Below are 16,801 nucleotides of genomic sequence, written 5' to 3' on the forward strand. Positions count from 1 at the left end.
CTGAATCAGAGACGTTAAACCCAAATTTCATTTATCATGTATCATGTTGTTTTATGGTCTCGTGTTGAGACTGTTCCAGGGTCTTGTTAGGTCTTAGTCGACTGTAATTTCACTCTGCGGTTTTTATCACCATTTAATTGATGTTAACGTGCTCAATTGCTTTTGTTTTTAGGCCTCATAATGTCAGAACATTCATATTAAAGAAGTGCGATGGGTAGTCAGTTAAGGACTCTGACAGGCAGATTGGACTCTGTGGGAGCTCAGCACAAACACACACACATCCACCCAGTGAGGCATCGAGCAGATCCAACCTGCAGCTTCCACTGCAGCTGGTAAACATCGAAGGGAGACTGAGGAAGTTTGCAGCCCGGTGTTAAGTCCGTGTGTGTGTGTGTGTGTGTGTGTGGGTGTGTGTGTCGGGGTCGATGCTTCTCCCGAGGGTTCGCCGCTGAATCACCAGACAGGAAGCTATTAAACCAGGCCGAACAGTGCAGCTGTCAATCAAAATGAGTGACATCACAGCCAGGTGTCAGGCGAGGCATCGCATTACACCTCAGTATGTCACAAACAAACAAAAAGGTAGCCGGGTTTAGTGCGCTGCCAGACCTTTTTCCACGGACCGGTCCTCGCTTTCAGGGTAAAGCTGTCATCGGTGACTTACAGAGACATTTGATGCTCATCCACCGGATCATTATCGGAAGAATTTAGGTGTTTTTTTTATTTCAAAGCTTTTGTTTTTGTCACCGTACTTCACTCTGAGTGTTGCCAGCTGTCAAACACGTGTCCCTATCCTTTCTCTGAAACACTGGAACACAGCTCCAGTGGGAGTTTATTATATATTTCATTTTAAAATAGGCCGATTAAAGCTACATTTCTCAAGTGTGCTACACCTCTAGAGGGCTGATTTGGGTTGGAAATGCTTTTTTTTTTTTTTTCTTAATGGAAAAAGAGCGCCTGTCCAAATCCCCCTTCATACTTCCTGCCACAAAAGCTCCCCGCTGACGCTTCTCCTCTCAACAGATTTATAAAACACTACACCAGAAAACAGAAACCATTAGAAGGAACCGTGGTTTTCTTAAAGGGGCAGCTCACCCCAAAATCAACAAGATGTGTTTTTCCTCTTACCTGTTGTGCTATTTATGTATCTGGATTCATTTTTTGTGTGTGAGCTGCAGAGTTTGTGAGGTTTCAACAGTAGAGATGTCTGCTTTCTCTTCAGTATAATGGAAATAGATGGTGCTCGGCTTGTGGTGCTCACAGAAGGCCATTTGTGCCACTGATCATTCATCGTCAATGTCTTTTTAGAATTTCTGTGTAATCCAGCTCATCTCAATAAAGTCTTTCTAACCAGTTTTTAGCCAGGAGTGTGCCTTGGACTCGCCTTGAACTCCAGTATTTCCTATCAAAGAGCGCCTTCATCACATCTTGTTTGAACTTCCGGAGCACTCCAGACTTTGTCTTGATGTAAAAATACATTAAAAGAAACTCGGCAGCAACGTCTCCTCCACAGATATCATGACCCAGTTACTCAAAAAGATAATGCACACACCTTGTTGTGCGCAGTTTCATCCAGGAGCTACTTTTTTCTTTCAGACAAACTACACCCACCATCATCTGTGGATGAGAGGCTAGCTAAATAAGCTCACTGAGCGAGGACTCCATGAATGTTAAAGTCACGCGTCTCTTGTTTTTTTTGTTGGTGTTGTTTTGCTTTGAGCACCGCAGGCCGAATGCCGTCGAGAGCCATTCTGTTTGAGAGAAGGCAGAGACATCTGTGGCGAAAATATCTTCAAACTATCTGCAAACTCACTCCAAAACAATCTAGATGGATAAAAAAAAAACCCTACAGGCAAGATGGAAAATATGGACTTGGACTTTGGATTTAATGAACTGTCTCTTTTAATGTAGTGCTATTTCACAGCAGAAAAGAAAAACGTTTCTGACTTGTTTTCGAGGATGAAAGGAAACAGAGCACCTAAATCCAAGAAAGCTGGTCCGCTGAAGTTCTAAGGTTAAGTACCAAGGCCAGCACTGCCAAGTTCCTGATTTTGGCAGTCCGGATACTGCAGAGGAGTCTGAGACCTGCAGAGTCCGCCCGGCCTGTCTTCAGCGAAATGTAAACAGTAGTCCCGTCTTTGGTCATCTGCCCGTACAATGTTTTCAACATGTTTGTTAGACCTGTAAATAAGGAACACAAGTTGTCTTTTTTTTTTTTTTTTCTTTTTTTTTTTTTTTTTCAGCTGCGGAGATATTCTGTTTTTGCAGACGGAGGAATGTCCCAGTCCCCACCCTGAAGCTTGTTCCATTTAACATTTCTCCAGCCCTTTCCCGGGCCTCTGTTGCAGTAAAATATCCCCTTACTGTGAGAACCCACATACATTGTATTTGTACTCTGCGAGCTACATTTCCCTCAATTACATGCCGTATATCATTATGTGCTTTTATTATGTACAGTCTGCAGCTAAGGGCTTTTCATTTTGTCTGCGTAAGGAGGCCGCTGATTATCACCGTAGAGCACGTTTCAAAGAAAAATTGAGAAATAATGTGAGCCCTGTCTTTTTTTATTTGACACCAGCTCCTCTCGGCAACAATACAGAACGTTTAGACTCAATAACATAACTCCATCGTTTTGCAGTGGCGTCTAACTGCTCCTCAGTCGAAGCTTCAGCAGTTAAACTTCTGTGTTTTAGTGATCGATTTGTTTACGCACACTTTAGTTTTAAGCTTGTTTCTCATCTTGGTTGATGGCGTTGTGTACTTTTGGGTTTATTTTCTGAATGGCATCATTTACGCCACAACCATAATGGGTGCATCACACAAGGTCATACACAAGTGTGAATGTATTGTAAGTAGCTTTAAAGTACCTACAGTACCAGTAATGTAAAATATGGTGTCATTTATCTAAATGAATTTAGCCACAATAACCCAAAACATTTGAGGATCATGTGTAGTTATGAGGTTATAATTCATTGTACTCTCAGGGTAGTTGGTGAGGTAGACACAAGTTATAATCTATTTGAAAATCAATGACATTTTTACAGCAGGACTGTAGCTTTTTGTCTGCACCATCTTTTCTTTGACTGAGAGAAACACTCTGGTGGTCAGGGCGGGAGGTGGGCGTACAAAGAGAATCCAGGGTTCGCATCCAGTCTGTGTTTGGGCTTTTTTAGCAACAAAAGCTCTCTGCCTGAGGTCAGGGAAAAGAGACTTGAAGTCAAGCAAAACAGTCATGAATTCGACTCGTCAGGATTCACTTTGGTTAAGGTCAGGGAAAAACTGTGTTCTCAGCTCTGTGGTAAAATAAATAATTTCATGAAATACTGACTGAATGTAAAGTCAAGGATTTGGGTTCACGGACATGATTTTAACATGTTAACTTGCAACAAATGGACAATTCATGACACAAATCCTATAGATTTCATCTACTCACTATTGAACCAATGTCTGGGACACTTTGTTGAACATATACTGGAGTATGAATTAGGGTAGTTGCAATCACAAATGTCTTGTATCTTCAATACTTTTAACACAAGTCATTTGGTAGAACGATATCTTCACCACTACTCAGGTGTGACCTCTGGGTAATTCATACAATGGCTGTGGCTGCTTCTGAATTTGTGCCACATCGAGATGCTGCAAGTGTTGTTGTTCTCTCTGTATTTAACTTTATTTGGGTCTGTTCTGCTCTGCTGCATGTTTCGATCAGATCTCATTGCCTTAAGTTGTGGTTGAATCAGATCTGACATGGCCTCAGGTTCCCTTCAGGATCAGGATTCTGTCTTCAAAATTGATTTATGCACAAAAAAAAGTGTGATAGGTTTGCTATAATGGTGTTTTGGATCTAATGAAGACTTTATATGAAGCTTTGAAGGTTTAGATAAACAATGGTACTCATAGTTTTTCTCACTCTGTACAACATTTGATTTAAAACCTATATTGTTGCATGAGTTAGAAATATTAACTCACTTACTTGTAGTAGTTTTTAAAGACTCCCCAGATTCAGACATTCACACAGGCAACCATCATTGTTTTCATAAATCAAACCTTCCAGTATCATAGCAGTTTGTCATGAGATACAGCATGTTGGAAGTTTGGTTCCGAGGCATGAGCATGAGGATTTATTTTCCCGTCCGCTAAAAAACTTAGAATGGCTCCAGCTTTCCTTGATGAATGGAAAACGCCAAAGATGGAAAAATTCAATTCATTTTCTAGATTGCCCAAGCACAAGTTAATTTGTTTGCAAAGGCATGGGTTGAAATGGCTGTCATGTGCCAGGCCTTGCATATTTTCCCACAGTAAAAAGAGTAGAGAACATTGATTGTGGAAAGGCGCTGACAGCTCCCTAGTCCTGGACAGTTTGTCCTTGCAGTCCTCTAGATTGCTGAGCTCTCGTGGGGAATTGATGCAAAGGGTCTGAAAGCAGTCGAGGCAAAGTGTCAGACTTTGAGAGATGCTGGAAATGCCTCCTTTTTTCTGTAATGTAGCACGGTGTCGACGTTTCAGTGGACAAACCAGCTGCACTGAAACGTCTACAGTTAAGTGTAAAAAATAGAATAGCTAACTTGGACCACAGACCACATGTATCTTTTGTTTTATCCAAAATAAGTCAGCACCAGATGAATAATGACAGAAAACTGGAGAGCAAAATGCTGGTGGTGACTAAACATCATAGATTTGGTTTCAGGTTCTGTAAAATGTGCACCAGTGCTACAGTTGCACACTCATGGAAAGATGAACATGCCCTAGTTCTGTAGAAAGATTAGGAAATAATGCCTGTGACTGCAGCAGTGGATCATAGTAAACAATGCTGCATTTTTTTCTGTGAAACAAGATTACTCGCCTTTGATAGAATTCACCATTCTTAGACACGTGGAGTGCTGTAGAACAGTAAGGACAATAAGTGTGTCATTGTCAAACCCCACAAGATTAGAATTACAGCCTCCACACATGATGAGTGCGTTGTGGCCTGGTGGTAAACAAATGTGATGCAGATGGACTGGGACTTTAATTTGAACACATTCTGACAGCTAAACATTGCCTCAGTCTCAGTGGGTGGGGAGTCGTTTTTCTTTTTTTTTTTCTTTGGAGAAGAAGAACTCATGTTTGTTTTTAGACTTTCTGCCTTATTCGTGAACGCTTGAGGTCAAAGACATTTTTAACTCTCTTCTCCCTGCTGCTTTTCCAGGTGGAATATTGTCAGATACTCAGGAGGGAACCTCGGAGACGCACATTTTTCCACTATGAACCGCGCCTTCAACAGGAAAAAAGGTGAGCAGAAATAGCTAACACTCATTTAGCTAATGGAGCCTGTTTTGGCTTGAGCCACAGACTCCAGGAGTCTTTAAGAGTACTGAGAGAAGAAAAACTCTCTGTGACTGTTGCAATACGACCATTTTATGAAGGTATTTTGTCACTGAAGCCGCTCTTTGTTGGACCTGGACAAGAGTTTTCTGCCCCCTAAGTGTTAGTGGATACACGTAAAAGGCTCCACATCAAGTTTGGTTGTCTTGATATTACAAGTTTTGTGTTACAAACTTGGAGCGTTGGGTTTTAAGGAGTGAGGTGCTCCAATGAATGTTGCAGTCCAGTTAAGTTATGGTAAATGTAGGATCTATTGTTTTTGGAACCTGACACACATTAGAGACTGAGGGTATCTGTCCAAAGAGGCATTTTTTTTGTTTTTTTGTTTACTTTAGGGACCGGTGTCGCTTCCCAGCATTGGATGATTTATGGGTGCACGATGGGTGATTGACAGGTGCTCTCAGGCAAAACAGGATATAAACCTGATAGGACAGACGCTTTCACTCGTGGGCTGTCTGCTCCCAGATGTTCCCAGTGTTCCAATATGGTGGCTTGTTTGGACATTTATCACATTATACAGTATAATATATATATATATATATATATATAATGTCTTTCCGAAGGTGGAAGTAAAACATGCTGAATCTGTCTTTAGTTTAGATCCACAATGGTTAGTTTAAAGCGAAACCTATCAGGTTTTTTTTGTTTTCCTTAAAGAGACAAGAGCTAAAATGAAGCAATGATTGTGCAGCAGTATTGGACGGTATGCGCAAACTGATTTTAGCATCATAACACCATCTGATTGGAGCATGTAGACCTTTCTAGTAGAAACACAAAATAAATGTGAACCTGGAAATCTGCAAAATGTTTCCTTTAAAAGTTTTCCGTGAGTTCCTAGAGGTAGCGAGTTCTGCTGGTAACCCCCAATTTGCATAAAGTAGCCTAGACCTGAACTTTATACAAGTGAGGAGCTGTAAACGTGACAACTCGTCTCTTGAACAACAACGTGACACCACCAAAGTGTATTTTACAGCTGCTTATGTAGACAATGAATAGGAGGCTTGCAAATGAAGGATCCAGTGTACACGTACAATGAATGTCAAGATATATCGACCCCTGCTGTCTCATTTCTCCCCGGGCTCCTAACTCTATTGGAAGTGCAAACTTCTGAAGAAATAATATGTCAGGCAGATAAACAAGTTTAAAGAACTTTGTTTAGAAAATATTTGCATATCTTCATCTAGATTGGTTCTGTTTTCTTGGAAAGTTGTTTGAATCAGGCGGTACAAATTGTCTCAGTGAGTCTTGTGCAAAAACTGTATAAATCCCCCATGTCTGAACTCGATTTTATGCAATTCCAGCCCTGCACGCTCCCATTCATTCATTTGGCAGGACTATAAAGTCTTCACACTTGAAGGCTCCAAATGAAAAACAAATAAACAAAAACACAGAGATGTGTATGTTTATTATTTTGGCCGATGAAATGATTTTATTTGTTTAACTGGTGCAGCTTCAAAGGGCTGTTTGACTGACACTGGTTGCAATAAAACAGCCCAGACATAAAATGATTCATTTCCATAAATCTGTGAAGGACAACAAACCTGCCAATACCAGCAGAATGCAAAAACAGTCCACAGACAACAGTCATAATAATATATACATCCTTCCATGCATTCATAAATGTAAGAAAGGTGGTTGTGTGGTCTTGAGGTGACCCTGCCCAAACGCACAGGAAGAGGTATTTGGGAGCGCAGTTTGCCAAACAGCTTGATGTGTTTACCACCATCTGTCCCGCTCCCTCTGGTGGAATCAGCAGACCTAGAGAAGCCTTGGACAGTGCTGGGCAAAGTGTCCGGGGCCCAGGTGTTCCAGCGGGCTGTAATGATATTTGGCTGTTATAATTCACTTTTTTCCCATTAGGTCGTCTATTTTTGGAGTGTAAGATGGTGATAAGGGAGAGCAGCACCTCACTTTGAATTTCCCTTCGGTTCAGTGTAATTTCCTTCCATTTTAACTGGGATTTCATTCCTGTGAATATGAGCTGCACAATTGCAAGACATTCTGCCCCTTCGCTTCTAAGTTTCACTCTGTTGGGACCACTTTTTGAAGCGCCCATCTGGAGAAGTAATATGAAGAGCTGTAGAAGTCATAGTCACGGGATGGTTGGGTTGGTTGGGTATTACAATGGACTGTCCTCTGAGAACTTGAGTTTTTGTCACAAAGAGTCAGCAGTGATTTGTTTTTCAGTCGTGCTGCATTAGTAAGCGAACATACATAAATGATATAACTTGCATAACAAAAGCTACATTGATATATTATGTGAAGTGCTTGTGTCGCTTACATTACACAATACTATGTCAACATAGGTATTTATACCCACAGACTGATCTTATCCTAAACCTAACCAAGTACTTGCATGGACTAAACACAACCAAGTAGTTTTAGAGCCTAAACACAACCAAGTAATTTTGGAGCCTAAACCTAACCAAGTAGTTTTTGTACCTACCAAACCTACTTAACCAACCAAAGCAACCATTTGACAGACTAAAAGTCATTATATGTCATACTGTGTGAGCTGTTTGTCAGCAAGCTTCATTTTAAAAGTCCAACCGGACATTGCAGATTACGTATTTGCCAAAAATGATTATAGAGGGATAGAGTGTCAGAACAATTAGAATGAATATATAAAGTCACACACAGGAAACTAATCCTGGTCTCTGAAATAAGTATTTTGTATGACCCATCCATCCACCCACTCAAATCAGACTTTTCCTGCTCTTTCTCCTGATGGTGGGGTGGCTTCAAGACGTGATAGGAGAGGGGGTAACTATGGTGTCAAACTCTGAAGGATAAGGCCACGGACTAGGCAGCTGTATTTGACGTATTGGGAGTGAGAACGAGCTGACATTTGCACATGCCTGTCTATGCCTACACTGTGGGGGAATGTTGGAAAAATAGTAAATTACAGCTGAAGCTGGAACCCAGTCTTAAAGTTGGCCTTGGCAGCAGACAGATAATGATGACCGCTGCAAAAAATGACAGCTAAACAGACAGTAAACAGATCGCTCAACAAATGCTCCCAGGCAGAGTAGCACACACCGGTCATTTATTTTACAACTGCGAGAAGCTGAAAAAAGAGTTTGTCCAGTCACAAATCTGACATAAAGACTTTTTCACTAAGAGAAGGACGACAGCTTCCTGTATCAACCATGCACCATTACATTTAAACTCCAAAAGACGCCAGGCTTCCCTGCAGACTTCATTTCTGCTACTCTTTTAACAGCCAGTCAGTGGCAATTGGTGCCAAAAGGTCCCCAACAGATAACATAATGACAGCATTTCTCCCCCAGAAAGATAAAATGTTTTATTTAAGAGCATGAACCATAATATACAAAAATATCTGGAGCCAAATGATGTGCCATGCAAGGCTTTAATTTGCCACTGAAGTATCCAAAGTTTCCTGTCACTAAACAAAACCGATGTTGATGAAATGATTAAATGTCCCCTCAGAATTTATCCTCCAAAGATTTTATCACAAAAATCTGAATTTAAGCCTCTTTTATGACGTTTGAACTGGCTCTATCTTGAACTGTTAATGAAATGCTCTGATGAGGAAGACAGGGAAATGAACAGTGTAATCTGTTCTCTGGGTGGGACTTTGAAGCATATCACAATATATTTGGTCCAGCCTGCAAGATTATTTCTCGTCTCATTGTGCTATGATTTGATTCTTTGAAATCGCTTTCAGTTTCTTACCAAATTTGACTACATTTGTGGATATAATGGTCCCATAAATTGGGAATATTCGTCTGATATGCGACATTTCATTTGCAGCTGACAACCTCCCACATGAGTTGAACAAAGGTTTACTTGCCAGTGATTTCACATCAGGGCAAATTATTCGGTCTCTGCTGAACTCTTAATGCGTCTAAAGAAGATAATTGCCTCGTGTTGTTGATGCTGTTAACACGACTCATTATCGTTTCTAACTTTTTGTTGATTGTCTGGGTGGTTCAGACAAAGGCGTGTTGGAGCTTGTTGCATGTTGTTTTCATCTGAGGTCAACTTTCAGTCCAACATTTGTATAATCTTTAATGGTCTATAATTCTTTGTACCTCCCCCGGCTGCCTCTGCTTTCTTTCGGCTGTGAGAGTGAAGGCTGGCACTGACAGTCAGCCCACTCCTCTGATTTACCTCCTTTATCTCCAGCTCTGGCTGTGTTTTGTGGACTTGATCACGTCTAGCAGGTAATGCCAGCGGGGATCTTGATCATTTTTATCTCCTGTGTTTATTGCCCAACGCTCTTGGACGTGACCGGCAAAGGAATAGTCGGACTGTGCAGAATTCATGTGCAGCCTGTAGGTGAGCAGCAGGTTAGAAAACATAACTCATCGAACGCATTAGTGCCGCACTAGGATGCAACCTGCTTTGACTTCTTAAAGTGATAGACCGACTAGGCAGTCAATGACCTTGTGAGTACTATACAATATTTAAAGTTAGCTATAATGAATGCAGTCATGAAATAAATCCTCCATTAATGAACGTTATAATGTTCTATTTTTGTTGAAACTGTCTCAGAGAGGTGTTTATTCAACTTAATAGTCATTTTCGAGGCTGCAGTTTGATGCGCTGTTGAATAGTATTGACGAGATGTTTCTCTAGTATTCAGTCTAATCTCACTGACACTATAACAGTCATGAAAGTTTAAAGAATTGTGAAGGAAATAGTTGCATTTGTGTTATCTGGGAGTTTAAACTGACTCCCAGCATGTTCATGTTACTTTGCCTCAAACAGCAAAAATACTGTATTTATTTTCCAAGTAGGTGTTCTCTCTCTCTTTACATTCAGAGTCCTGGGTTGGGTGAAGCTGCACAATATGTTCTGTATTTAAGAAAAAAAAATATCTTTGGTCTGTTCATTAACTTATTTGCTAAACATGGATTTACAAGTCAAGTTTTACTTGAAGAATCCAACAACACATTTTTACCATCACGAATATCGTGGTGGTGATTTTTATTTTTGCAAAGTTCCTGAAAAGCAATCAGTTTCTGTGAAAACGTTCAGGGTCAGATTAACTCTTATCCTGCTTTTTCTCCGACTGCCGTATTGTTGGTGAAATCCAGGTCAGGTCTTTGGCCAGCAGTTCTTTTATCCGGATCCCCACCAAATGTTAATTGGCTTTACTCTGGGCCGAGACCCATCCTCCATCCAATATTCATAGAAATCGGTGAGGTCCTGCTGACAAACCAACCAGCAGACCAGAGTGAAAAAAAAAACATGTCTAAATGCACATGTTCTACCCATAGACAGCATACATAACAGACAGGGCCTCAAATCTGCAGCCTTTCTGATGGCCAGCAGGAGGTGATTCCACTGGTTTCAAAAATAATTGTAAAAAAATAAATAATTTCAAAATCTAATTGTATGTAAGCTTATGGGAAAATGACCCCACTTCTCACTTGATTTATTACGTAATGTATCAGTTATTTAAAGAGTTTGTGGTCTCAATCGCTAGTTTAACGCCTTCTTCAATACAGTGTGTACAATATGGTTCCACTTAGTATAATAGATGATAAAGCAGAGTACACTTAAAGACGTGAAGTCTGTCCTCAATCTCACAGTCAGATCAGTTATTATCTCATTGACTAGCCAGAATCTGTGAATATTATATTTTGTCAATTTCAAAACATCATTCAGTTGTCAGAGTTTGTCTGCTGTGGATTCCAAGTTTCCACATCACAAGTGTGAAAGTTGCACATTGAACTCTGACTGGTTTCCAAACTAACTAAATCGTGATTGAAGGTGAGCCTGAGGAAACTTTCCCTCCCTTCAGCAGATTAATGTCAAAACAACCTCCACGTGCCAAACCCTGCACATACATCATTCTGCACAGTAAAGGTCAAACACTCAAACAAAAAGCAAAGTGAGCGCAGGTGGCTTTTAAACAATATATTCTTAAAGTACAATATAGAAAACCATTTTTTAACAGTGCCTCATCGTGTACTAGCCTCCCCGACATGTAAAGGTTATAAAGTAGCTGTCGAGTTACAATGTCACAGCGTCCTGGTGATGTATTCAGAAACTCACAGACTGATTAATTCCCTCGGCGAGAAAGAGGCACACACTAAATCCACAGTGTGTAGTTTGTATCAAACTGCAGGAATCTGAGTTAATTCCACAGCGGGTCACTCAATGTGCTGCATCAATTATAAATATTATTGCAATTCTTCCATACCAGCAGCTGGTAGCTGAAGATTAGTCATGTTATATAAACATACTTATACTGTGAGTATACAGTAGATGAGGCCCTGGATTGACTGAACAAGATCCACTGGGGTGTTTTGGTGACACTTATTTTATAAAGTTTACTTTCTTACTAACACTTAATTGTATTTACTGGTGTGATTCAACAGCTGGAACAACATAAAGCACAGTTATTAAACTGTAATGTGATACTAACATCATTTTTTTATGCTGCTTGTTTAATTGTTAAGGTCACATGTCCCCTTTCCATCATTTCTGATTGAATCAACAGAAAGCACTCACACAGAAAATTAGATGTTGAGGACGCACAAGCTTTTTTATTTATCTGTCTATTTTTTTTTCATGGCCATGTCGGCTGAATTGCTGGTTCACATAAATGAAAGGCTGAAAGACGCAGCCATGACGTAAGCCATCATAAATGGTTTGTGATTTGATCAGAGAACAAATAAATGTAATTAATGCACGTCAGATAACCTTGAACTGGAAGGACTCCGTCACGAGTCCACAATGTATCATTGCCTGAATGACGGCTTATAAAGCCACTGACTGAGTCTGTGATCCTTAAGCATTTCCGTCTTTGGCCCGATGTAATCCGTATTAGCCCTGAATGAACCCTGAATTTCTTCCTGCCAGCTATGTTTTCTGCATTTGATCTTTACATTGAGTGTGTACTCTCAGGAGCTTTTCAAACATTCACTGACATTGAGGAGGAGCTTCTCAGGCTGAGAAGCGAAGCATTTAAGTTGACTGAAGTCAGAGGAGTCAGGGGAGGTGAGCCCCGAAATCAGTTGGTACGGCTGGACAACATGGCTAAAAATGAGTGAAGAATTTATCCATATATCAATATTTTTGACAACACTAATGGCTAGAAGGAAGGCAACTCCACTGGTTTCAGAAAGAAGTCACATTGTGTGTAAGCTTATGAGAAAATGTTACTACTTCAGACTTGATTTATTACCTCAGCAAACAGTTTCCTAATGAGTTTATGGTCTAAATTGTTAGTTTCAGGTCTCCCTCATCACAGCATGACTTTCTGTTTGTAAATGATGGTCCCATATAGAGTAAAACAGACAATAAAGCAGAGTATCCTTTAGGACTTGACTTTGTGATTGACAGTTCACTACCGTGGCATGACCTGGTGTTCTTGGTCAGATCCAATCAGTTTTCTCCCCAGCTCCAAACTCTCTCCCAAATATCCTCACTTCTGGCTCTAAGAAACACAAGATGGTGACGGCCATAATATCCAACCTGAGGCTTCAAAACAGCAGCTGGATGAAGTCCAATGGGGTGATACTTGTTTTCAATGTAATGGACACATGTCAGCACATGAACACTTGCTAGCACAATATAACTAATTCACCTGCCAATTAGTACAACCATTGTTGACCTGATAACGTGTTTCCTGTCAGACAGGATCAGTCTGTTATGCTGTACGTGTAGGTTGTGTTTTTGTATGAATGCATCGAATTGTAGGGAGCTTGTAATATTTTTGGTCCATTTCCCCAGACGTACTTCATGTGCTGCAGACAAACCTCATGTGAGTTTCTCTCAAAGGACACACTCACTGTTTCTGTAGCACTGCAACATCTTGCATAGCTCTCTTTTGCATTTTATCCCAATGTCAAACAGTGGTAGACGTTTGTAACCAGATTGATTTTTGTCATTTTTGTAATACTTCATCTCAAAGTAGAGCCTGTCCTGTGAGCCCTCAGCAGACGTGTGGTTTAGGTTCCTTTCGGCGCAGAGCCCATTTGAAGTTGTCTTTTGCATGATGGAGAACTGTGCATACCCAGCAAATTCATTGTGTGTCATTGATTGAGCACTGCAGTGAATTAGGCTATTGCCTGCCCGCTGCTTGTGGCCCTATAGAAAAATTGTGCACTTACAGCACAGCACTCAAGCCTCTGAGAGGTAAGAGCCTGGAGAATGTTAAGGAGGGATGACTGCAACACTTAATGATACAGGTTTAAATAGAGGGTCTTTAACATAAGGCTGTTGTAGTTGTTTTGTAGTATTAGTGATATGATATTACATCTAATAATAGTGACTCTTTCTGCCTGTTTTTCACAACTGATGTGCACAGAGGTGAAAAACAACAAACTGCTACACAGAAAGCATCCACATGAAATGGAAAACACATTAGGCAGCAGCCAACAAAAGTGTTTAATTTGGTTAATCTGGGGGAACACATTTCCTAGCAGAAGGCAATTAGTTGCAAAATGTAGCATCTCTGAGAGCAGCTGTACTCATGTGCAGAAAAAAAGCTTCTAAAAATAGTTCCAGTTTCAGTATTTTTATTGGTGAGGAAGAGTAAATAATGATGTGTACCATTTTTTAGCAGTGGATGACTTTAGAGAAGTGGAGTACTTGTTTTCTTAGGAAGCATATTGTGTTGACATCAAAGACTGCAGAGAACCTTTATCACCCCAACGCCAGAATTCACGCTAGAATACAAGATAAACACGGCGGAGATAAAGAGGAATGCAGCTGTTAGCGTGTAGATAAGGAGAGATATCTTGTGATAAAGGTTGAATACATTAAACTGTCAATAAATCCAGAAATTACAACAGCGTGCCGGACTTCTTTCTGTGCAAGCTGTTGGTTTCTTAGTAAACGAACAGTACAGATGGATGTATTATTTTTGTATTACACACAAACATAATCTGAACAATGATGGTAACAGAATAAATCCATTGAACATGTACTGTATAATAAAATAAAAAAAAGTTGATGCACCAGAATTGTTATAGAAAGACATGACACATTTTCCTAAAACGTATGTTTTTAAGGATTGAAATCAAAAATCAGTCCTTTTCCCAACTGGTAAAAATTCCACAGGTTGTTTTTTTCTCCTCCACAAGCAGTCAGTGCACCAGTTAAGACTCATTTACCCCCACCAATGTGCCCCCATGTTCAAAAAACAGTGCAAATATGCCTTCTATGGTAGATAAAACATGATAAACTGCCCTCTATTCGCTATCCGTTTGTCACAACTTTCTGCTTGAGCCGATGCCCTTCTTATGTTTTTCACCCCCACCCCTAAAACATCCGAGTCCGCGGCTGTTTATACTTAATGTTAGACATGCCTACGGATACAGACGGAGCCCTCTGTCCCTACTCTGGGTTAATTTTGTCTGTATTTCTGCACGTTTTCTTTAAGCTCATGGATGTGTACCAATGGAGCAGTATCCCCGGTAGTCATTGGGGGGCAGCGTAGCAGCATAGCCAATAGATCAAGTCTGTTTTTTAAAAATGGTGGCGCTTCTTGAGGTTATGCCATGAATCTAACAATCAAAATCTGGATACAGCTTTGGAGGTGGAGCCCCTTTCATTCCCAAGGAAGCTGCTCAGTGCTGCACGAAGCATAGAAAATGAGCCGGCTCTTCTGTGTCGTGGAGCCTACGGAGTTTGTGGAGTGTTTGCACTAGAGACAGAAACCAACTGAGAGGGCTAACTTCCTGTTTGTTTTCTTTATAATATGAAAATTATATAAAATTACATTAAATTATATTAAATTGAACTACTATATTAAAGGACTACAATTCAAAGGAACATTGCGTCTCAGTCATAACTGTAATTTGCTGCTGTTATGAGCTGCTCACCACAGAATGTGAGGCGGAAAGGAGCCAGTACCGCTCCAGAACCTTTTCCTACTGCTGAGCAGAGAGCTTGTTTTGTTCACTGAAGGTACACACTGTTTCCCCTCTCCTTTTTCTTTTTTTTCCTACCCATGCCGAACGATTAACCATTTGTATCTGTCTACTCTGTTTAATTAGTGCAGGTATCTGTGGGCAGCAGCTTGTCCACACACTTGCCAATAGATCAGGTTGGACTTTAAACGAGGCTAATGTGAGATTCGAATTTCAGCAACGAGGGGAAAACTTTGGGAACAGTGACAGATGATTTTTGGCTTGAAGTGATATCATTTGTGTACTTTTGTATGCTTTTATTTCACTTTAAGGAAATGTGAGTCGAAATAGTTTTACTAAAGGTGAAAGCAGGTATGTATGACTTCCTGTGGTTTGTACCCAGCAGGGGACTGAAAATAATAGAACATCCATTTTCGGAGTGACCTAACCCCACGGTGCCTGATGTGACAGCAGAAAATACAAAGGCAGTTATTGTCAGTAACAGTAGCTGGAGTGTAACATGCATGAAGGACACGTAACCTTTCTCATGTGCTAACTGGCTCTCAGGAGAGCAGAACGCACTGAGCAGCAATGCACTCCACGTCTCCAGAGACTTCTTACGCAGTACAGAGTGACAGAGATGCTTTGACACTTGTCACGCTGTCACCTCTTGAATCTTCATCCAACACCTGACAAGTCAACCACACAGAGTGACCTTCAGACGCCACGACTCATCCTCACGCCTCGACGGTTAATCTGACCCCGAGAGCGCTCGTGACTGCCCACGCCTTTCAGTGCGCTGTGTGTAGTTGCCATTTTATGCAGCAGAGAAAGAGAAAGATGTCATTGTAAGCCCCCACACCTTCCCCTCCTTTTAATCAGAACAGTGTGTGCTGACGCCTTGAAAAACAAAATGTCAGCCTACCTGCCACGCCGCTGTGTCAGCCCTCACCTCCTCCTCCTCCTCCTCCTCCTCCTCCTCCTGCATTCCTCATCCTCTTTCTTTTGAATTTTCACTTTCTTAGCCCTCTTAGCGGCAAGACAGGAGGACATAGATTGTCCTTCTATCAACTTTCATTCAAGAGCCCCACTAGGAAATTGATTGCACTTTGGAAGAGACTGTTGCAAGGTGCAAGCAGGGGATAATCTCATTGCACAGCTGTTGAGTAAACTTAAAAGGAGGGCAATTTAAGTCGAGGAAAAGTCTTCCAGTTTTACCACGCAGAGTCTGAAAAGTGAAGTCACCATCCCTCTGTTCCAGCTGTTATTGTCCTCCACCGTTTAATTCCCTCCATCAAACTAATATCCCCAAGAATAAAACATGACTTCCTCTCCATGTCAAGAATGTGCCCGTTGGTTTCCATGAAACATGGTAGATGAGCAAACATCAGCTACCGCAATTAAGCAAATGCGCAGCGCCGAATTAACACTAATTAGGATAGACTTTGAATCCATCAAGCCACTTAGCCAACAGCGTCAATGTAAACAAAGTCATTAGCATACTTGTGCAGAGGACATGTTAAAGTTTGATTCACATCGTTTTCGCCTCCTTAAAGCCCGACGAGCACAATCAACCTAAAGGAGTCGGAGCGCCCCAAGGTCACAGT

General features: G+C 40.9%; 1 protein-coding gene across 2 annotated transcripts in view; it reads left to right on the plus strand.

Moving 5' to 3' along the window:
• The window catches only part of gulp1a (GULP PTB domain containing engulfment adaptor 1a), an 88,231-nt gene that overhangs the window by 50,867 nt on the left and 20,563 nt on the right, over nucleotides 1-16,801 (plus strand). For both annotated transcript variants that reach the window (XM_037110626.1, XM_037110627.1), the window contains exon 3: nucleotides 5,186-5,268. In XM_037110626.1, coding sequence (XP_036966521.1) covers nucleotides 5,241-5,268 — 28 coding nt within the window. In that variant the 5' untranslated portion in view covers nucleotides 5,186-5,240. The remainder of the gene's footprint in view (nucleotides 1-5,185; nucleotides 5,269-16,801) is intronic.

This window comes from Acanthopagrus latus, chromosome 9, assembly GCF_904848185.1.
Source record: "Acanthopagrus latus isolate v.2019 chromosome 9, fAcaLat1.1, whole genome shotgun sequence".
Lineage (NCBI taxonomy): Eukaryota > Metazoa > Chordata > Actinopteri > Spariformes > Sparidae > Acanthopagrus > Acanthopagrus latus.